Source organism: Pinus tabuliformis, chromosome 9 (assembly GCF_031772625.1).
Source record: "Pinus tabuliformis cultivar Carrire ecotype Pingquan chromosome 9, CPIR1, whole genome shotgun sequence".
Lineage (NCBI taxonomy): Eukaryota > Viridiplantae > Streptophyta > Pinopsida > Pinales > Pinaceae > Pinus > Pinus tabuliformis.
The window spans coordinates 1,706,065,314-1,706,089,278 of record NC_142307.1 but is presented as its reverse complement, the minus strand read 5'-3'; the positions used below and the strand labels follow the sequence as shown (position 1 = coordinate 1,706,089,278).

At 37.6% G+C, this 23,965-nt stretch overlaps 1 protein-coding gene across 2 annotated transcripts in view; it reads right to left on the bottom strand.

Moving 5' to 3' along the window:
* Nucleotides 1-1,385: 1,385 nt before the first annotated feature.
* LOC149155467 (ATG8-interacting protein 1-like) overlaps nucleotides 1,386-23,965 on the bottom strand; it is a 56,372-nt gene continuing 33,792 nt past the window's right edge. Inside the window, exon 2 of one of the 2 annotated variants that reach the window (XM_089445606.1) lies at nucleotides 1,386-1,847. In XM_089445606.1, the coding sequence (XP_089301732.1) occupies nucleotides 1,755-1,847 (93 nt within the window). In that variant the 3' untranslated portion in view covers nucleotides 1,386-1,754. Of the gene's footprint in view, nucleotides 1,848-15,720; nucleotides 15,760-23,965 lie in introns of those variants that run through there. The other variant, XM_089445607.1, reaches the window with a different exon arrangement.

Below are 23,965 nucleotides of genomic sequence, written 5' to 3'. Positions count from 1 at the left end.
TTGGCCCTTTCCGAGCGGGCTCAATACAAAAATAAAAAGGAAAAAGATATAATATACTTGAAATTGAATGTTCGTAATTTCTTAAATCAAGAGTATGGTTGTTAAATACAGACCCTTGTCGATGATGAATTAGTTCTTCCAAATTTAATGTAGAGCTACCCGGATGGCATACATAGGGTATAAAAGGTAGGATTTCAACGGAATCATAAAAATAGAGGCTGCACAACAGATGACAAATGGTGAAGACTTTCAAGCATAAAGCAATTTTGAAAGGTGGAAGGTCTGCTGCCAAAAATATCGTCTTATACATAAATTCATAAATTTTTTGTTTCCTTGAAACCAATCAATAAATCAGAAGAAATTGCATAGATCGACCATAATTGTTTATGCTCCCACAAGACAAAAGGTGGAAACAGCAAAAGATTAATTTTAATTTAGCTCAACCTGCTTCACAGATGCTCGTAAAGATAACTTCTAAAAAGATAAGTTGTTTTGAAAAATAACTCCGGTGAAAAACATTATGCTATTTTTTTGCTTTAACACTCATTTCTTAGCCTTTTTCACTGTTCAGACTATCCAGGATTTGTACAAACTGTACAAAATATAGTTTTCCCCCCACTGACCACAAAGATACAGATATTACAAATCAGATAGTATATTCTCCTCATTCAACCAAAGGCGATACCCATTTCACTCAATAAAAGATTTTAGGTACAAATCAATTTGAGGGGCCTAACTAAAGTTCACTGATGATAAATACATACCAAAGCTGCATCTGAAGTTATTCTGAACCCAAAGCAGACTGTCTAATCTTCAAAAGGAAATTATACAGGTGAATATGCATGAGTTACGTGAGTTTCTGATGTAACCAAGTTGCAATATGAGATGCTTTTAAAAAATTCTTTCCACGTCACTTTCCCCAAGACCAATTGGAGAGAATCAGAGATTACCGAACTCTTCTCATATCAACAAGCACTAATCTGTGCAAAAAATAACAAGATGAACCATGCAGTAGACTATACACAGCCATAAAATCTCCTACATCAACTAAAGGCCATACCCATCTTAACTGAATAAAAGGCTCTATGCACAAATCAAGCTTGGAGACCTAAAAAGAGTTCACAGATGATAAATCCATACCAAAGCTGCATCTGGACCCATAGAACTAATCAACAAAAGGAAAATATGCAGTTGAATATGCGTAGTTATACGAGTTTCTGATATAACCAAGTCACTCTGTTATGTGGCTTACATTAAATATGAGATTTTTTAAAAAGTTCTGTCCACACCACTTTCACAAGACCAATACGAGAAGTTAGAGAACCCTTCTCATGTTTACAAAGCACTAATCTGTCAAGAAAATTAACAACGTGAACTAAGACGTATAGTATAAAGTCATCTTTCTATCATATTAACAAGTCGCTCTGTTATGCTGTTTACATAAACACAGGATATTTTCAAAAGTTCATTGTCCACATAACTTTTGCCCAGTAAATAGAAGAAAACACCAAACCCTTCCACATCTTTACAAAATACTATCTGTGCAGAAAATTAACATGCCAAACATCAACACCAGCTAGCATACAGTCTTCAACCTGGATTAAGTATTAACTTGATCAGACAAAATCCTACATGTAGAAATAGGTGAATGATCAACCATGCTAAAATCAAAGCCTGCAGCTTCCAAATATAAATTTGCCTGATAATTTTGTGAAAGGAAAATTGCATCCCTAATAATGGCTGATAGAGTTGTTCTACAAAGAGCCATTCCTTACTACTGTCACTTTTCGCCGACCAGAAGCTACTTCCTTCAATCTACTAACTTGGTACAAGAGCTCGCTTATTTTCTGCAAGATAAGCACAAAGAGAAGATAGCATCGACATGTGCAATTGTAATTTCACAAAAACAGCTTATTTTGAAAAAAATAAAAACTACACAAAGAATCACTACAAAATGCACAATTAAATTGCTACTCATATCAAACTACAATCTAACAAAATTGTCTTCTCTCAGCAACATGATCCCAGATGAGGATCATCACAGAGGTCGTTCACTAAAGATGTCAGGCTTCACCTCACATTCTCACAACTAATCTTTCTATTCTTAATTTGACAACACAAATTATGCAAATGGATGTTTGAATTTTAGTCCTTGAATATTTTGGAGAAATATATTAATCTGATCAATAAAAATTTTAATATTTTTTATCAGATTTTCTTCATATCTCATCTTGATGATGGACCACATTTGTCTAGTCTGAAAAATTAATATTATAAAGTTTAAACCAATGTGAATTGAAGAGAATAATCATGCCATCTTCTAGTCCATCAGCCTGTGGTCTACTGTTTAAGATTAAATTCTGGCAGGTAGGCTCTGGATTTATCAGTTGGTTCAGATGGATTTATAAGCAGGCTGATTGTTTGGTGGATGGTACCAGGTTATTGGCCAGCAAGGGGGACATATGTTGTGGGTGGAGGGATTTCTCCAAGCACCTAATGTTTAAAGAGAATTGGAAGAATAGGAATAAATCAGAAGGATGATACATTTGCTCATGGGTAATAGGAAGGCAAGAAAATGGCCTCTTATGTCAACATTTTTAGTTAAAAATTGAGTTGAAGGTTAAGGATGATTTGTATCACAAATTCTGTATTAATGAATGTCTGGTGTTACCTATAAGCAAATTGACTCTTGATTGCTGTCATCACCGAAATTGTATGGAATTTCTGGTTTGTGTCTGATTAATGTGTGAAGTGTTTTTTGGTAGAGACATACATTTGACCTGCCTCATTTTCTGTGGTGCTTTGGCACGTGTTCATCATATTTTGGGTTTTTTTGCGCACCAGATTCATCCAATTTTCCATATCCGGGAGTTGGCGACATACTTTTTAGAGTATTGCCATATGAAATAAGTCATCTGTTTTACTCCCTATGTATATTGTGAGCTTCCCGATCCATGTTTCTAGATGGGATTCTATTGCATTTTGGTGGTAGCCTCTGATAATATTTTTTATAGTGCTATCAGGAGTGCCCGATTACATGTTTGTGTGACTTGAACTGCTTTAAAGTGATTCAAAACTACCGTGAAGCTTTGGAAGTGTTAACCTCCAGATTCACCTATCGTGACAGGAGGGTTAAAAGCCAGCTAGCTTTCATCAAGGTGGTGTTCAGAGTTGGCTTTCACACAGGTCAGAGATGCCTTCCATGGAGATCAGCTACAGGTTTTTCGGTGATTTGAGTTTATTTCAGAGGCAGAGGCATATTCATCAATTTCACGGAAAATTGCTATTTTTATCAGTCTTCCTGTTTTTTTGGATATAGAGTTCATCAGTCCACATGTCAGAAATGATTACATATTTTGGATCCTTGCGAGTTCATGATGACAATGAGTTTTTTCCTGGTAACATGCAAGACATTGCTATTTTTAGCAATTAGAGTCTCAGGGCTCATATGATTATTCCGAACATATATCCAGATTCCTTGCAGAAAATTGAACACGATGAGCCTGATTTCATAGACATGCGAAGAGTTGCTAACTTTAGCAATGCCTAAATTTAGGCGTGATATATTTGGCAGGGTTCTCCTAGCAGTTCCCCACATTTTTCATCTTTTCCTATTTTTAAGAAGGGCTGCTATTTTTGGCACGTTTATTTATAGCAGGTCTATTCATAGCAGGTGTGGTCACCATGTAGGATGACAAGTGGTAACAGGAGAAGGTACCACATGGCAGTGATATCACAATGATGTGGCAATGGGTGCCATCTCATGAGATCTAACCTTGTGTGCCTTGTTGGGACTTGACTTTACTCATCCTCACTTCAGTTTAGACATCTCCAGTTCTTCAGTTAAAGTGAGGGCACATGAACATATACTAGGAAGTGCCCATGAACATGGTCAAGTTTCGCATGAAGGCGTTGGAAAATGTAGCTATGCTCAGTCTTCATAATTCCTGTTGTACTTGTAAATTGTAAATACAATATTGTATAGCATGTTCATCATGCTTGATCAAAGAAGAAAACCATTTATAAAAAGAATAAATTTGAATTGGTGTTCAAAATATTTTTCCTCCTTTTGTGGCAAGTTGGCTCCTCATCAAGGCAACATTTCGCATGGCCAAGAGGCCTATAAATATGGACCTACTCGCATCCTCCTAGAGAAAGCAATCTGAACTCACTTCTGTGATTTCCAGTGAAGAAGGTTGAAGCATTTTCAAGACAAATTTGAAGCCTCATCATTCTTGTTTTAGCTCGCTGTCAATTCTGATAAAAGGCCAAAGTGATGGACTATATTTTCAGATTGAAGTCTCTTCAGCACATTAAGTCTAATAAATCCGCATTTTGAGGTCTGTCTTCTCTATGGAAGAAATCTGAATACTATGTGGAAAGGGCATTCGAAAATTTTGTGGAAGATATCCGAATTGATGGACAGAAGTCTGTATCCTTGATAAGAAGCCGAATCTATAAGTCTGTGGCAGAGCATTTCGTTGCAATCGGACCTTGAAGTTGATTCTTCATATTAATCTTAGAGGGCTGACTTGGCACAAGGAGGTTTGACAAGCTACAAATCTGGTTTGTTTGTCTTGACTTTGTATCTCCTGTTGAATTGAATATTTTTTTAAGAAGAAGGTTGCTGGGTTTTTCCTTTTGAGGGTTTTCCCAGGGTAAATATTGTCTCTTGTTTCTTGTGCATTGTGATCTCTACTTTCTATGCTTTGTTATTGATTAAATTTCTGAAGTATAATTATTTGATGATAATTGAAGCAACTAACATAATCACAAGTAATTATCATAAGTTCAGAAATAATAAATTGTTCTAGATCCTCTTGCTTCCCAGGATTTCCAACAGAAGGCACCTTGTTGGGACTTGAGTTCGATTATCTTTACTTGTATTCAAATTTCAGTTAACCAAATGCAGGGCAACTTCACTACACTTCGTTTGAGTTGAGGGTACATGGCTCTCGCTCCACTTCACTTCTCTTTTGGACAAGTTAATGAAGGCACATGACTCTTAGCTAGGCACCTCTTTTAGGAAGATCAAAATCTAAAAATGAGGGCACAAGGATGATTGTAAAGCAGAGAGTTTCTTTGAGAGCAAATCAGCAGCACTTCACCTCCATCCCTTCTCTCCTTATTTTCTTGTTATCTATACTCTTTGCAGGGCAAGGTATCGCAATCAATCTTATATTTCATCTCCATGATACAGCTAATCTCTTGAACAATACAAAGACAAAATTTGACCATGCTCTTGCAGCTTTTCAACTTGTGGACGTGATATTTCATGTTCTATGCGGTGGTGTAGATAGCCTTTTGCCTTTATTTTTTATTTTATCAATTACCTAGAGCACATATTCATCTACCTTTTCTCTCATATTTTGCTGAAGGTTAAAATTATCTCATATACTTTAAATTATCAACTTCCTTAAGTCTTTGGCTACTTAATTGCCTGCCAAGGATCCATTTTTATGTGTTGATTTCTTATACTAGCGTGCATATTTTTAGTCGATTTTAAGCGCATGAGAACTAGGGACCAACACACCACCTTGCCCTCCCACTGTTGAGAAATCTAGGGGCAGCAAGTGTAAGTGATTTCTCTTGCTTGATAACTGTTTGTGATGTGATTTTACTTCTTTAGATTAGCTTCTTCTTCACTTGATTATATTAGTGTTTTCTTCATCAAACAGCTACCAAACCATAATGAACAATGAGACAAAGGACACAAGATATAGGCGATCAGCCAGGGCCAAAACCTCTCCAATATTGAGAGGAAAACCCACAGAATTCTTCTTCTTATAGTCTTCAATTGACGAATTCCAATACCTAGACCCTTGACCAACAACCCCTCCAAGATCAAGTCAATCCTTGCTTCAAGTCAAAGTCAATTTCTTCTTTGATATTGCTTCAATCTTTGCTTCATCCTTAACCCTCGGCCCTGCAATCCTGGTCTGAAATTTTCGGCCCTCCTTCCTGCAATTCTCGGCCCCCTGCAATTGACTGTTCTTTTCACACATGTGACAAGATTAGGGCTCTTTTAACCCTCTTTCTCCTTTGCTAGACTTGGGCTAGTTTCTTAGTGATTTGACCTGCAAGATAGATCATTTCCTTGCCTTGATTCGGTCTTCTTGAGGTGACTAGATTTCTGATTTGCAACAGCAAAATGTGCCTTAGCTTCCTCACACGTGTGGAGAGAAAATAACCCAAAAACAATTCAGAAATTCGTCATTTCTTCTATTCCTTTGTCCTTCTCTTCTTCGCTCCTTTTCTCCTTCTTGTGATCGAGTGTCAAGTGTGAGAAGTGTGTCCTTTAATGAGGCCAAGACCTTCCTTATATAGGCTCCTTGTCACTTGATATGAGGCCGAATTGTCTTTGTTTAAGGCTGACTTGTTGCTGGTCTAGCCGACTTAATTGATAGCCCTTGACTTGATCTTGGAGGGTCATTTTGACTCTTTCTTTGAATCAAATAATTTTCTAACAATATGTAACATGCCCCAAATGGGTCTTTTATACATGACAATGACTCAATAACAAACCCTAAGAGCTCACAATGGGAGCTTGACCTAAAAATAAATTTCCTTGAGCATGAAACCCATGCCTCAATATCAACAATAATAAATTTATTTTTCTCATTGTATCAAATATATGAAACTCTTGATTACGTATGTCATTATGAAGACCGAACCTAGTTACATATTTCAACACTCCCACTTAACTAGGGAGGTATTCATAATCCATACAAGGCATTTGGACATTCTCAATCTAAAGAATTCTCATAAGAAGAGTCGGATTGGTAACCCATTTGTATAGCATCATATCATCTAGCATTGTCACATAGCTCTATCTCTCCACAAGATTAGAGCACAATGTTGGCAAGACCAATGATTTATAGACACCTTCATCATTGTTTCTCAAGGAACATACCCCACTCGAGTGTTCACAAGGTATGTCCTTCCAGGACTATTTTTATCTTGGATTCCCAGTCCTCAGAATATCGGACCTCTACGACTACTCTTATCTTGGATGCCCTACTTGGATGCCAAATTCTTACCCAATCCTCCATCCTTTTCTTCCCAAGTGAAGACAAGAATGATGTGTCTATTTCTCCCTCTCAACTAGGGAGGATATACCCATTCCAATGAAGGAATGTACCCATTCCTATAAAAGGAATGTACCCAAGCTCCCTCTTAACCAAGGACTTGTCCAAGCTCCTTCTTAGCCTAGGGACTTGCTTCCAAGTTTCTACTAAATCAGAAACTTGCTTCCAAGCTCCCTCTTAACTAGGGACTTGTTCCTAGCAGCAGCTCTTTTATTCATTGGTGGAGATCATGGGACCTTCAATTGCTTGTATAGCTCCTCCATTCGATGTCATGAATTTCATTTTTAATATTATGGAGCCTTCATATTTGGGACTTCTATGTAGGGCATAGGCCATCCATCACTTTCCTCCTTGAATCTGGGTAATCATGTCATCCTTCCTTTCATCAGACAGTGATCCATTAGACCAAATTTGGCTTTTCCTCATACAGTTACCATTTTTCACATCATGTCTCTTTTAGGATCTTTCATCCTTCCACATAAGTATCAGTTGTAGATGACATCGACACTTCTCTTTAGGTAGCCCTGTATTAGACCATCTAGATATTATTCAAAAATCAGAAGTGAGCAACAAATCGAAGATTACCTTTTGTGATGGCCCTTCATCATGACATATGTTTGTTGCAACATCAACATCCTGCATTCATATTGACACATCTCCAAGATATTCATTAGTCAAGAGTCTTCTTTCTTTTCAGACTTTTCCAAGGTCTTCATATCTTCCCATAGAGATATCAAAGTCAATTCTTCTAGTCATTGGATGTTGATTTCCTTCTCCATAATTACATCTTTCGCAGTCTCTTTTTTTACTTTATTCACATATTACTTCCCAGGAACGCCCAATCGTAGTTCCTTCATTTTTGTCAACCACCTCATATTCGTATGAGGACATATTATATTGATTTCATCTAAACTAATATGTGACCCAAGCCTTCATGCATCCTTTTAATGAAAGGGATCATTTTCCCTTGATATTGCTCATGAGGTAGAGCATGCATCCTTACTATCTGCAACTATATAACGACATGACTTGACTCATTGAACATATGCATACATACCTCTTTTCTTCTTTGGTCATCTAGACTTCCTTCAACAGCTTTCTGTCCTTGATTGAGAGTGCTTCAATCATCTTTGACATGTTGCATTCCTTTGTCATCATACCATCATTCTTCCAAATAGTGAATCCCATCCAAGGTGGTATTCTTAGCAAGACACTTGTTTCTTCCAAGAGATGAACCTTCTAATGAAGATTCCTATGAAGGATCTTGAACATCCTTGTCCTGCAAATGCTCCTTTCTAATGATGTATGATGAGATCTATACTAGATGACTTCCTTCTTCCATAAGTGTTACTTATGCTTCTAATGAGGTCACCAAGGGCTACTTTTTCCTATGATTACTGCTACAAGTATGTAGATTTTTACTTCAGCTATGACATGAGCTCTTGCTTCAATTTTTTCTTTCTATGATGCCTTCTTACTAAGATGCATCCTATCATTTTCAACCATGGCAGATGTCCTTCATCTTTTATTTTTCCTTGCTATCCGTCTACATTAAGGGTCTGTATAGTTCCCTTCTTCCATCATGCCTCTCAAAGGATCAGCCCATCCATCTTTTACTTCTTGTACCTGCAATACTAATTAACAAGTACCCCAAGCAAAATATGATACCAAAACATGATGTCAAGTTATCCTTCTAAGGTTTCTATGCAACCAAGTGGTCATCCTAGGGTTTATTGGGTTCAAACCCTAAATCATATTATGACACACTAGGGTTTCTCTCATGCCCTAAATCCTAACAAACCCTAGAAATCAAATCATAGGGAACAAGTAATTTAAGATTCGGGTTTCTTAATGTTAGGGTTTCTCATGAGCCATCAACACAAACACTAGAGTCATAACTTCAACCCTATAACATTTTATGATCCTTAACAGTAAGAAAAATATCATACATACCTTATGGTTACTTATCTTTGTCGAGATGACTTGCATTTTTCAGATGCCATCTTCATTGATTTGTTTTCGAGTGTGAGATATTCTTCACTGTACTCATCTGTTGATTCTTCCAAGTATATGATTGCCACAAAGACTTTGTTTACTGAACTTGGATCTATGTTCCTATAGCTTCACGGATCTTCATACAAGTGATATTTGAAAGCATATCAATTTTTTCTCTCTGGAGATGATATAGTTTCGACATCTGCTTGATGACTATATTGCTTCAGAGTTGCTTGCTCGGATCTTTCAAACTTCATTACAGTGATCAGATATATATATGAGATAGGTGACTACCACATGTACTCGGTCACCACAGGATTTTAACTTGTAAGTATATTAGAGAAGTGATGGCACAGGGACATCTTGAAGATGAGATCTATGCTATCACAGAGATATAGATAGATGTCTTTCGGATTAATCACATTATCAGGGTTTGGTCGATGTTTCGAACCAACTAATGTGGTCCATTCTTAGGACAAGGTGAAGAATCAATCGATCTTAAGGAATAAATAGCATGGATGCATCCTTGCCCAGAATTCGCTGTTGAAAACTAGCCGCTGGTAAATTAGTTAATAAGGTAAGTAAAATATTATTAATTATTAGAGGTGGGGATTTTTGTTGGGTGTTAGGAATAAAAATAAATATTAAATATTAAAATATTATATATTTATTTAAAAACTAGTTTTAGGAATAAATAAATATTATATTAATTTTAATAATTAATTAAAGTGTTAAAATATTATATATCTATTTAATATTAGGTCTATTAAACAGAGAATCCATGAATGCTACAGATATTAGACATTATTGATCCCGCTCATCAGCCCTAGCTGAGCATGCAGAGAAAACAAAACACCATGTCTGCATTGAAGAATCCAAAGTCATTGCCAGGGTTGATCACTTCCACCATAGGAAGCTTAGGGAAGCGATTGAGATTGAAAGGCATGCCAAAAATCTTAATAGGGATGATGGTTGGAAATTAAGTAAGAGTTGGATTTTGGCTCTCACTTCTTGATTTTACCTCCCTTTCTTCTCCCTGGTTATTTTTATTTCTAGCTTATTTTTAGGTTTTTATTTTATTTGTACTATTGTTTTCTTCATTCGTTTTACTTATGAATCTTTTTTCTTGTTTCCTCCTTTTATATTATACATTTTATGTAACCCTCTAGATATTAGTTACTATCTTGTTTCACCTCTTAACCTTCATTTTTCTGAATTTTTATAAAATTTGAGTCTTTCTCTAATTTTTATTTTTCACAATATTATTATTAGGTCAGTTAATATATCTAATATATGTATATAACTTTTTATATTTAATAATAATAAGTAACCTCTTTTTCATTTTTATATTTTAATTTATAGAACCATTTCTTAAGCTATAACTTGAGTTCTATACCTTGATCTTAGGTATATTTTATTTATTTGGATTAAGTTAGCCCGAATAATATTTTATAAATTGATAATATCTAATTAGTTATTAAAACATTAAAATAAAATATTTACTCCAAAATAGATTTTAAAACTTTAATATAATATTTCACTTACCTTATTCATTAATTATTAAAATATTGGAATTAAATATTTTATAACAGCTAGTTTTAAATAAATATATAATATTTCAACACTTTAATTAATTATTAAAATTAATATAATATTTATTTATTCCTAACAACTAGTTTTTAAATAAATATATAATATTTTAATATTTCATATTTATTTGTATTCCTAACAGCGACTTTTTAACGAAATATATATTATTATTTTAATAAATAACTCCCCACCTCTAATAATTAATAATATTTTACTTACCTTGTTAACTTTTTTACCAGCGGCTAGTTTTCAACCGCTAATTCTGGGCAATGATGCATCCATGTTATTTATTCCTTAAGATCGAATGATTCTTTACCTTGTCCTGAGGATGGACCACAGTAGTTGGTTTGAAACATCGATCAATTCCCAATAATGTGATTAATCCGAAAGACATCTATCTACATTATGGATCACAAAAGTCTTAAGATCTAACATGTAGAGATATGTTCTTCATCCTTTTAGCAAGTTTGAATTTTTTACAAAGAACAACCATATGCATGACCAGAGGGTGATATGGTCTATGAATCAAAATTTTACAAAGATGAGAATCTGATCTACATATGCCCAGATCAGGTTTTGGAATCCTTGATGAATTTTGGATTGATGCTACCTCAGAATCTCGGATATGTGGTTGTTGTAGGATTGACTTCATGTAATGGTGCCAATAATCAGACTTTCATTCCTTTTTGTAGTTAATTATGGTCTTCAAAAGATGGTTGCCTTCTTTTTTTCAATATCTCGACTCTTGACTGTAATTCGGTGCTACTTTAGTGGAGGATGCCCTAGATTCTCCATGAGTGATAGGATTCATAGCCCAGAAAATTAATCCTTCTCTTCTTGAATATCCTTTATTGAGTTTCCCTTCTTTGACTTGTCACCTTAGCTCTAATTCCATGTTGAGAAATCGAGGGGCAGCAAGTGATTTCTCTTGCTTGATAATTGTTTGTGATGTGATTTTACTTCTTTAGATTAGCTTCTTCTTCACTTGATTATTATTAGTGTTTCCTTTATCAAAGACGGACCAAAACATAATGAACAATGAGACAAAGGACACAAAATATAGGCGATCAGCCATGGCCAAACCCTCTTCAATCTTGAGAGGAAACCCACAGAATTCTTTTTCTTATAGAGTCTTCAATTGACGAATTCCAATACCTAGACCCTTGACCAATAACCCCTCCAAGATCATGTCAATCCTTGCTCAAGTCAAAGACAATTTCTTCTTTGATATTGCTTCAATCTTTACTTCATCCTTAACCCTCGGCCCTGCAATCTTGGTCTGAAACTTTCGGCCCTCCTTCCTGCAATTCTCGGCCCCCTGCAATTCACTGTTCTTTTCACACGTGTGACAAGATTAGGGCTCTTGAAACCCTCTTTCTCCTTCACTAGACTTGGACTAGTTTCTTAGTGGATTCAGCCTGCAAGATAGATCATTTCCTTGCCTTGATTCGATCTTCTTGAGGTGACTAGATTTCTGATTTGCAATAGCAGAATGTGCCCTAGCTTCCTCGCACGTGTGGAGAGATAATAACCCAAAAACAATTCAGAAATTTGTCCTTTCTTCTCTTCCTTCGTCTCTCTCTTCTTCGCTCCTTTTCTCCTTGTGATCGAGTGTCAAGTGTGAGAAGTGTGTCCTTGAATGAGGCCGAGACCTTTCCTTATATAGGCTCCTTGTCACTTGATATGAGGCCAACTTGTCTTTGTTTAAGACCCACTTCTTGTTGGTGTAGCTGACTTGATTGATAGCCCTTGACTTGATCTTGGAGGGTCATTTTGACTCTTTCTTTGACTCAAGTAATTTTCTAACAATATGTAACATGCCCCACATGGGTCTTTTATACATGACAATGATTCAATAACAAACCCTAAAAGCTCACAATGGGAGCCTGACCTAAAAATAAATATCCTTGAGCATGAAACCCATGCCTCAATCAACAATAATAAATTTATTTCTCTCATTGTATTAAATATATAAAATCTTGATTACATATGTCATTATGAAGACTGAAGCTAGTTACATATTTCAACACCCCCCACCGAGATTGTAAAAGCACCAATCCAAACAGAGAGGCAATCAGCTAGTGAGCTTTGGGCTGATTGCTTACTAGCTATCATTTGAAAATTCTTGCAGAAGGTCTCAGGATTATTGCTGTTCTGTGGGTGTGGATTCAAGTGATAACAATAACTATTCACAGGATCTACTTTGAAAAGGTTACAAAATTCTGAAACATCGATTTGCTTCTGTACTGCATTTGGTAAGAGACATTCCACAGATAGCAGATAGATAAGATACGATCATTTTTAATAATGACTGACAAATTACCAAAAAGTTAATGGGACTAAAAGTGTACATCCAGTGTAGCCATAATGTAAGAGTGTGATGGCATCTCCTAGATCAATACTAAAAGTGAAAAATGATAAAGATCTGTAGGAAGTAATGATGAAATATGTCGGAATCATGGGAACTTGTGAATCAGTCCACAGACCTACAAGCAAATCCAACTAAAATTTTCTACCTCATTATTTGAGGAAGCCACTCTTTCATAGATATCTCTTTAGCTGTTGATGAACGTGGTAGATGATCAGTCATCACAGATAGTAGATATACAATTCGCTACACATATTGGATTTTATTTTCTATAATTTTGGGTTTTTTTGTCTGTAAATAATACTAAAAACCTGCATTTTCCTTTCTTTACTGGGAAAACTAAGAAAACAGAAAGATTGAGTAATATTTATCGGTGTAGTAGCTGTTGAAATGTGTAACTAGGTTCGAACTTCAGTCTTCATAATGTCTACTGTAATCATGATCTCTTATATTTGATATTAAAGAGAAAAGAATTTTATTATTGTCATTCTTGATGCATGGGTTTCATAGTCAAAATAAATTCATTTATAGGTCAAGCACCCATTGAGTGCTTCTAGGTTTGTCATAGAATTATGAAGTCAAAAGAGTCATTGTCATACATGTAAGACACATTTGGGAATGTTGTATCTTGTAAAGGAAAATTTTGTGAAGTCAAAAATGTCATAAAGACCCTCCAAGACCTTGTCAAACAAGTCGGCCTACAAGAAGGATCAAGTCGGCCTCAAGGACAGCAATTCGACCTCCTAAGAAGCCTATATATAAGGGAACCTCAACTTCATTTGAAAGCACAATTCGATCAAGCAAGAAGAAGTTCGATCTCCTCAAGAAAGAAGCTGGAAAAGGACAAAGATCACGGAAAAGAAGAAAGAAAAGAAAGATCAAAGTTTTGGACCTCTTTCTCTCTCTTGCTAGGGTTTCTAGAGTAGCTGCTAGACCGAAATTGCAGAAGTTTCTGGGGAAGTCAAAGTTGCAGAAGAAACTGTTGGGGAAATCAAAGTCGCAGAAGAAGTTGCTGGGGAAGTCGAAGTTGCTGGGAAGACAAAGTTGCAGCTAGGTCACAAGTGCTAAAGGTCAAAGTTGTTGGAAGTTTCTGGGTCGAAGTTGCTGGAAGTCGCTGGATCAAGATGGCTGGAACCTGCTAGGTCAAAGTCGCTGGAAAAGTTCATCGAGAAGGAGAAGTTTGACTTGGTCTTTGACAAGGGTCTTACGTTTTGGAATTCATCATCTGAACATTCTATAAGAGAAGAATGCTTGTGGGTTTTCTTTTCAAGACGAGAGGTTTTCGCCCTGGCTTGCACCCTATATTTTGTGTCCACTTGTCTCATCAATCTTCATTGTTTGGTAGTTGTTTGATGATAGCAAACACAATAATAATCAAGAGAAAGAATAAGCTAATCAAGTTAAGTAAAAATACATCACAAGCAGTTATCAAAGTAAGAGAAATCAAATAATCTAGCTGCCCCTAGATTTCTCAACAGTAGTTTCTCTTCATTCGTATGTTATTGCGATTTTATTAATGAACATGACAAGAACAATTAAATACCTTTCTGTGTAATGATATCAATGAATGCAATTTGAAATGTTGAATGGAATTTTATGGCATGCCAGTTTTTCCTGGATGCACAGGATTTGTAGATTTTGCATCTGTTCTCTTTCCTGTAATATTCTGTGATGATGAATAGAGAGAGCTCCGAAATCATTTGAATTTCCAGGATAACCATAAATCAGCATCAGAGATTGTGCACTCTCTCAGGGTGGTAATGCATTGCCTTTCATTGGGATTGTTCATTGCTGGACTTCGGAATAAGAGGGCCACATGAAGCTAAGTGTAAACTGGCTTTATTGAGCTGATATTAGAGAGGCAAAAGGGTTTGCTTGATGCTACGCTGAATTAGGTCTTCTATTCATTTCACAAAGATGAGATATCAGCTGCTTCATTGCTTCATCATATAAAGATGCATTTCTCAGGGAAGGCATTGAACTTCCTTCAGGCATATATCCATTTGTGTGTAGGAAGTGTAGGAGAGTTTATGACACTGCAAAAAGGTGTTCATGGTGATTAACTGATCAAGACTATACTGATGTAAGTATTCCCATGTCGTACCTTGTTAGATGCTGGAAATAGGGCACTTGTTTAGTTTTTTCTATTTGTAAATTTGCATGTATTGTTGGGTATGCTAAATGCCAATAGAAACGGATTGAGGAGTGTACACTTCAGGCTTCAATGCCAATAACTCTTTCAACACATTAAACATATAGAATTCTTCCTTTTCTTTATCTTGTTGTGGTATATCCAGACCTTTCTTGATCTGAATATCCCAACAATTCTCGTCAATATTCACTTGACATTACCATTGGATTCCATGTTTCTGGGTCGGAGTAAAGGAGCCACAACCAAACAAATAAGAAGAACTCAGAAATATACCTCATAGAAAGTTGAGTGACTGTGCAGCCTTATATGGAACTCATCTGGTAGATGAATACACCGGGTGGAGCTATTAGCCCATAAGCATTACTTCCTACTGTGTTTCCTTACCTAGTAGTTTCAGACAAACATTATACGGTGTGTTATTCCACACTATCTTCACATGCTTTCAATATTTTTCAATGTGATCTTTGCCACCACAGTGACCATGAGTTGGTGGTCAGGGTAATGGACCAATTGCGCTGCCTTTTTCATTAGCAAGAGTCTTCCTATTGCATTTCCTTACCTCGCACCTTCAAAACAACATTATACAGTCTGTTATTCCACACTATATTCACATGCTTTCTATATTTTTCAATGTGACCCTTTCCCAATGCCACCATAGTGACCATGACTTGGTGGGCAGGGTAATGAACCAATTGTGCTGCCTTTTTCATGAGCTTGAGTCATTGAACTACATGCAGATACATAATACTACTATAGAACCATAGCATACATAATCTATGGATTCTACAATAATTAAAGTTTCTCTCTATATTTTCCAATCGATGTTGTTTGTTTACGTCTTTTCTTTTTTATCATGACAATCAAATTTGGTTGTGTTTATTTGTTTTACGCAATTAAGCAATGGTCTTGTACACCACGAGTGTAATTAAAGGCATTGGTCTCATGGCCTCATGTCCCTACTCAAATAATTTAGGGTAGGCTCTCATTAGCTTTGGATCAAATCTAAGCACTACATCCCACAGGATGATAGGATATGTAAGCTATGTCATATGCAAAAGATGAAATCTGAGTCAACATTCCATTTTCAGATACCTTAACTACTATGATATCAAGCAGACGTACCACTGCCTTTTCTGTCAATTGAGGAGATTGTTGGAAAAAATGGTAGCCATGGTCAGTATTTTCATCTTGGAAAAGAAATGGGAAATTTGAATTTTTAAATTTGCCTCCAAATTTATTTCATGTTGTCCTCATGATGTTTTAGGTCGACTGGGCCCCTAAAAGGCACCCCTTCGACCCCCCAGTTGAAGACTATATAAAGGAGATCATTTCTCCTCATTTGGACACATCAATTTTGTCACATACATCTTTGATCCAGCGAAATTACAGGAGGGCCGAAATTTCAGGAACTTGATTTTTGACATGGCACTTGATCATGATCTTGGTTACTGGTTTGGCTATTATCCTGTTATGGTTATTTCTGTTGTATTGATGAATCTGGAACTCTCTCTCTCTCTCATAAGGAAAGCATTTCTGGGTTTTCCCCTTGTGGGTTTTGCCCTGGCCTCAAGCCTAATTTCTCTGTCTCTTGTCTCATTGTTTCATGGTAACTTTACTACTCTTTCATATTTATTAGTTGATGTTTTTCTTCCGTATAACTGCCTAAATGATATTGAATTTAATACCATGTAAAACTAACGTTTAATTGATCATTGAAGTAGTTTTTTTTTTCCAGGGAAAAAACGGTAACCTTTTATTTAAAAAATGAAAAGTTACACTAGCAGATGCATTGAAGCATTTCCATAAGCTGCCCATATGGGTTCGAGTGCATTCGCACCCCACGCAACGTTAGAGGACTAACTTGCATAAAGAAGAATAAGAATATAGAAGAGAGAAGAGAGAAGAAAGAGGCAAAAAACTGGATTCCGTCAGTGAGTAAAAACTCAAACTTCAAGTTTTTCTCCCCTATTTCTTTTCGACCTTGCGCCACTCTCCTTGAGTGGGCTCGATCGAAGCTATGACTAACTGTGTTTCTGCTTTCTGTGGGGCTGTTTCCTTGTCTGAGTCTGAAGTGTCTGAGTGGTGATGCCGTTTGATCCCTCCCATGCTTTGATCCTCGCTTGTCTTCTCTGCCTGATTTTGGTGGAGCTTTGTGATCTTGTTTTCTGATGTAGTTTCCTTCTGAGTCTCCATTTCTTGGGGTACCTCTGCATTCTCTGCGGGGGTGTCATCCTCTTCTGCTTCTGATTCTTCATCATCTGAGTCAGGGGGAGGAAATTGCCATCCTTTCCTCTGCTTCTTTTTACTGTTTACTTTTTTGGCTTCTGGGCATGTGCTTTGCAGGTGCCCTGTCTGCCTGCAGAGCCTGCATCTGAAAGCAGTATTTTCATAGTCTAGTGCTTGCAGCCAGTTTTGTTGTTTGTAGATCAGCCTTATGTTATCTGGCAGCCCTTTGCTTAGATCTACTTCCACACAAATGCGTGCAAAAGTGTATACCCTTTCATCAATCCTCTCCAGATCTGTTTTGATATATTTCCCTATGCTGTTCCCAATTCCTTCCAAGACTCGTTCACTCCAAAAGTGAAGGGGAAGGTTGTATAGACGGACCCAAACCGGCACTTTGGATACAGTCATGTTGTTTGGATCGAAATCTGGGAACCATGGGGTCATGAACAGCCCCGATGTTCCCCAGAACCAAGGCCCATCTCTGATGATTGTTTCTCTGACTTCCGAGGATGCGAATCTAACTATAAAAAATCCCTTGGAGCATAAATGTATATCACATTCCATGGTCCAAGTGGAGAAAATCCAATGGAATAGATCCATTGGTTTTGGCCAGAAACTGTTAAAACGGCAGATTAGGGCCTGCGTTTCATAGGACTTAACGAAGACATCAAGCCCTGTAGAGTCAAAGTTTAGGGCTGGGGTTTGCCCTAACTGATCTACTATGTATGGCCTAGGAGTATACCTGCCTTGATCTGGAGGGGACCCTGTATCTTTGTTGCCCTGAAGAATGTTTTTGTAGGAGGAACCTCCTTTGGGTTGCTGCTGAGATGCTGTCTTTTTCCCCTTGTCCCCTCCTGAGGAGTTTTTGTCTCCCCCTGAGCTGCTTGTCTGACCCTGAGGAGGGGCTCCTCCTCTCAGTCTGAGGTTCAAAACGATGGTTTCTCCTGGGTTAATCCCATAGCTTCCCATGGTTCTGTTGTCTTGGAGAGACCATCTGCCATTGACTAAGTGTTGGATCTGGCTAGGGTATCCAATCAATGCACAGATTTGATGCTTCAGCTGCAGCACAGTACTTTCTGCATGTACCCATACTAAAAAAGATTGCGTCTCTGGGGTTTTAATGAAAATCTGGAAACGAGTTTTTGTTACCTGATGTCTGCAATTTTGCTGAGTTCCTGCTCTGCCTGAAATGGTGACGTTGCTGGTTGCCTTGTGATCTGGCTGTCGGCGGTCTTCCAGATCTGAGCTTCTCATTTGCATGTCGCGATCTGCGATCCCTCTGTTGAATCGATGTATAGATCCTCCGATCTGCAGCCTAGGTTCTTGGGAGTCTTGAAAACTGCTCGTATCATATAGATCCGGCCTGGATCTGCAGGGATGGGGCCATGCAAATGAGTGAAGAGGCAGATCTGCCTCATGCGTTCCCCTGTCTTTGCATGCAGTAAACGCCTGAAGAGGTATCCGCCTGACGCACAATAGACTGGCCGATCCCGTGAAAAACAGGCCGATCTCTAACTGTTTCCAGCCCCCTGGATGGATTCTGGGCCCCAAGACAAATAATATCTGCAGATCTCTGACCTCGGTCGACTTTGCTTGGTTCTCCGTCAGATCGGTTTTATTTTTCCCATCGGCCAGTAGATGATTTGGACGTGGGGTGACTGCTGCGTCGAGGAGATCCGATTCTTCCCAGGCATTGGGCCGCTTGTTCAGGCCGTCACAGCGTACCAGCACCGCGCTCTGAAAATCGATCCTGTGAGGGGCGAGGACTGCATCCTTCCCTCCCTCGCCGCCTCCGACAGCCGCAAGGACAAGGGTTTCCTCCCCTGCGCAGAAGAAGATCTCAACGATGGCCATCGCTCCTTCAGCTCCTGCTTCCCAACCAAATCTTTCAAGCTCCATTTTCCATCATTGAAGTAGTTATCTGTTGAAGAAAAACTTAATTCTAGCACATGCCCTAGAAAATCAACATGGTATCAGAGCAGGTTGAAGAGCAGGTTGAGGAAAGACAAGCACAAAAGAAGACAAGTTAAGTTACAAAATTACTCCTGTGGAGCAACCAAGCTTCTGGGCTAAGTAAGTTTGATTTAGACCGAGATTCTTATCTATTCTTAACTGAGATCTTGATTCTGTCACCAAGTGTTCTGTGTAAGAAGATCAAAAAAAAAATTTAGAACCAAGGTCTGTGATCTATGTCACCTGTTTCTCTCTCTGTGGCCCGAGCTAAAATCTGAAGTTGCTATTTGAGTGAAAATCCGAATTTCTCCTGTGACCGAAGCTCTGTGATTCTTGTGGAATGCAAGCTTCTGTGGTTCCTTTATTCGAACTGTGTCATTCCTATGTGTGCTCTGTCTGCGAGCTCTGTGACACTAATTATGAAAAATTATGGACCAGTGTTATCTATACTCTGTGATAGTTTACAGACCCCTGGCACCTTTTTCTCCATGGTAATGATGCTCAACATCTCTGAAATAAAAGTGCAAAATCTGAAGTAAAATTCCTGTGGAAATTGCGGACTTTAAGGCTCCTATATTTTATGAATACTTGTGAGCTCTGTAACTTCTTAATGCAAACTGTATCAGTAGCATAGGAACCCTTCTATGGTACCTTGTTATCACCTGGATACATCAAATTACTGAGGGAATATGCTGGTGTTGTAAGCGAGATCTGTGACATCAAGAGAATCGAGTCCTGTGACATCCAATCTCTGAATGCATATGTGAAGATTGGAGGTACTTGGACCTGTGATATATGATAAACCCTGAAGCCTGAGGCTTTACACAGGCAAAATTCTCCTTAGAAACTGCGACCATTCTTATGACAGGTTGTATGATGTGTATCTCTGTAATTCTTTATATAAGTTCTGTGAAGATCTTCAAGTTGCAAGGCTACGATGGATCAAGAAGTCAACTATACTCTTCCATCTATAATACTTGTGTACCTGGGAAGAGGCCTGTCATTCATGCAGAATCCTAATCTATCTCCTTGTCACCTTAAGTGACCTTTCTATTGATAGCAACTATGATCTCTATTCGTCAACGTCTCTGCAGCAAGAAGCATCTTTATACGAAGTCATGTACTGTGAAAAATATGTGATCTCTGTAGCACTATATAACTCTGTGGTATGTGAATTATATGGCATCTTGAAGGATTGATATCTTGAGCGTATGAAGATCTAATTACACTGACGGAAGTCCAAGTCTGAGAAACAAATTTCTGAAGCTCCATACAAGTGAATGCGCGAGTGATAGTATCTTGATCTCTATAAACAAAAACTTAATCTAATTACTGACGTCACCCCTTATACATAGACGAAGGACCTTCATTGCAGAAGCCGACTTGAAGGGAAAATAGCCAACTCTCATAAGTTTCTGTCTCCTGAAAGAAGATGATGAAATTGCAAATCTGAGGAATAGTAGGACTATACTTTGGGATTTTAGGAAATCTGGTCTGCTATAATTGTTGTTTGTTTACTTTCTAACGTTCTGGCATGTTATTTACAAAAGCAATGTGATTTGAAGCATCTTCTAGGGTTTGAAAGTCTAATCAGGATTGACCTAGGGTTTATGGTCAGATCTCTCATTACTGATAATAAAATGCAAGGGTGAATGGATTGCTTCCGCTTAAAAGGGAACCCTTGCTCCTAGAAGTTTTTGATATCTCGATAAGGTTAACTTGTAGGATTGGATTCAAGAAGATTGAAGATCAAGAGAGAGTTGTCATGAGCTCAAAAGATAAGCATCTTGTATTTCTTTTTACCAACATTGAACTGTTTATCGTGTGTAAACCCTAGTTAGGGCTTGGAGATGAAAAAGGACCAGATCCTAGAACTGATTATGTTTGAAAGAAGAAACCCTATCTGATTATGTGATGACATGATATGGTTGCAGTCAAACTTTTAATGATATGGACAAGGTCAACTCCTTGGTTGTGATATGGACTCAATGATGATGCTCCTTGATGAAGTGGATGTGAGCTCTTTATGAAGATAAGCGTTGGGGTTTGAAAACCCTGGTCATTAGGGTTTGGAGTCAAAACCCCATCAAGAGAAAAAGGCAGGGCTGTGGATTAAATTGCTTCTGCCTTATGAAGAAACCCTAGCCAATAGTTGTTGACCCTTCCTCGATATAAAGGGTTGAGAAAATCTTGGGATTATGAATTGATTGCTACACAATCTAACATCTTGATGTTAAGATTAATTTACAGGTTGGAATCAAGAGGTCTAAAGATCAAGAGGGAGTTGTCTTAATCGGAAAAAATTAAGTATCGTGTATCTCTTTTATTGTTTTAATTGTTACTTACTTTGGATTGTTCATGAACCCTAGGTAGGGATTGGAGAAGGAAATCAAAGGACTATGGACCATTATGTCCGATTGATAGAGAAATCCTAACACTTTAATGATATTGATAATAAAATAACTCCTTGATAATGTGTACTCCTCCTTGTTGTTAATTTGGACTCCTTAGTGACATGTACTCCTCGATGATGTCCATTCTTCTGATGATATTGATATATGACTCCTTGTTGTTAATTTGGACTCCTTAATGACATGTACTCCTCGATGATGTGCATTCTTCTGATGATATTGATATATGACTCCTTGTTGTTGATGATATAGACTCCTTAATAATATGGACTCGATGACTTGTTAATAATATGATCTCCTTGATAATAATAATATGGGCTTGATAATGATATATGATGTGGACTTGTTAATAATGTGGACTCATTGATGATATTGATAATGATGATGTTGACCTGATGATGATGTGAACTCCTTGAGGATGTTGATGTGGGCTCCTTAATGATGATGAAGGACTCCTTGATGATGATATGGATTGGACTCTTTGAATGAATTTTTCAATGATGATATGGACTCCTTGATAATATAGATGATATGTACTGCTTATGTGAACTCTTTGGTGATATGGACAAGGCCAACTTCTTGATGATGAAATGGTGATGATATGGTCAACTTCTTGATGATGACATCGACTCTATGATGATATGATAATGATGATGATTCCTTGAAAATGTGGACTACTTGATGATGATGATGATGATGATATGGACTCAATGATAATGTAGACTCCATGATGATGATGATGATATGGACTCCTTGACGACTTGGACTCTGTGAGCTCTTTGTTGATGATGAGAACTCCTTAATGATGATGTGAACTCTTTGATGATGATGTGGATTCCTTGATGACGTGGACTCCTTCATAATGTGGATTCCTTGATGACATGGACTCCTTGATGATTTGAACTCTTTAATGATGATATGGACTCCTTGATGACTTGGACTCCCTAATGACGTGGACTCCTTGATGACTTGGACTCCTTAATGATGATGTGGATTCCTTGATGACGTGGACTCCTTCATAATGTGGATTCCTTGATGACATGGACTCCTTAATGATTTGAACTCTTTAATGATGATATGGACTCCTTGATGACTTGGACTTCATGAACTCTTTGTTGATGAGAAGAACTCCTTAATGATGATGTGAACTCTTTGGTGATGATGTGGACTCCTTAATGATGTGAGCTCTTTGATGATGGTATGGACCCATTGATGATGTGATGAGATTGAATCGATCTCAGAAGGCTAAGATCATGAGGGAGTTGACACACTCTCAAAAGATAACTATTATCTTGATTGTTTCTATTGATTGTTTCATTATAAGTCTTTTGGCTTACTTGGTTGTTCTTGTCCTTCCATAGCCTCCTAGCGAGGATTGCAGATACATAATGGAGATTGCGAAGGTGTGGCAATCGTTGGAAATGATGGCAGAACAATATGACAAGAAGACTTGTGATAGGCTCTATACTCAGAGGGGCAAACAATATTAGTCTGATTAAAGCACATTTCCATGAAGAGGACTTTTATGTAAGAGGGAGTTTCTTTTTGTAAAAGCATGAGCTTGGTGATATCTTTGGCACTATGGACTGCGAGCCCATCAACATCTCCCTAATGAATGATTTGAAGAAGTTGCATGACTCTGATATTGACTTGGTTGATTTTCTGATTGGTTCATCGATCTATTTGATGATGTTTGTATCCACTAATGTCTATTGTTATCTACTAGATTCGATTATGGTTTGTTGGATTCTACTAAGGTTGTAACTTGTTGATGCCCGCTTCTGCGAGAAGCCACTTATTATTTGTTGGATTCGATTATGGTTTGTTGGTGCCTGCTTCTGAGAGAAGCCATTTATTATCTGTTGGATTCGACTATGGATTTTGATATTCACTTATGTGGTTGTCGACGATTGCTTCTATGAGAAGCCACTACTGAAGTCTATTATTGTCTGTTGATAGTTGTTGGCGTTTGCTTCTGAGAGAAGCCTCGACTAATGCTGGATGAACAGTTGAATGTTATTGTTTGCTGAAATGTTTGAGATCCACCATGGCTACATTTCTGATGTTGAATTGGTTGTTGATGTTTATGTGGAGATGCATTGAGATGAGTTGGATGCTATGTATCTTTCCTTATGATCAGACTGATGATCTCTCCCTTAAGATATGGGTTGTGAGACCTATG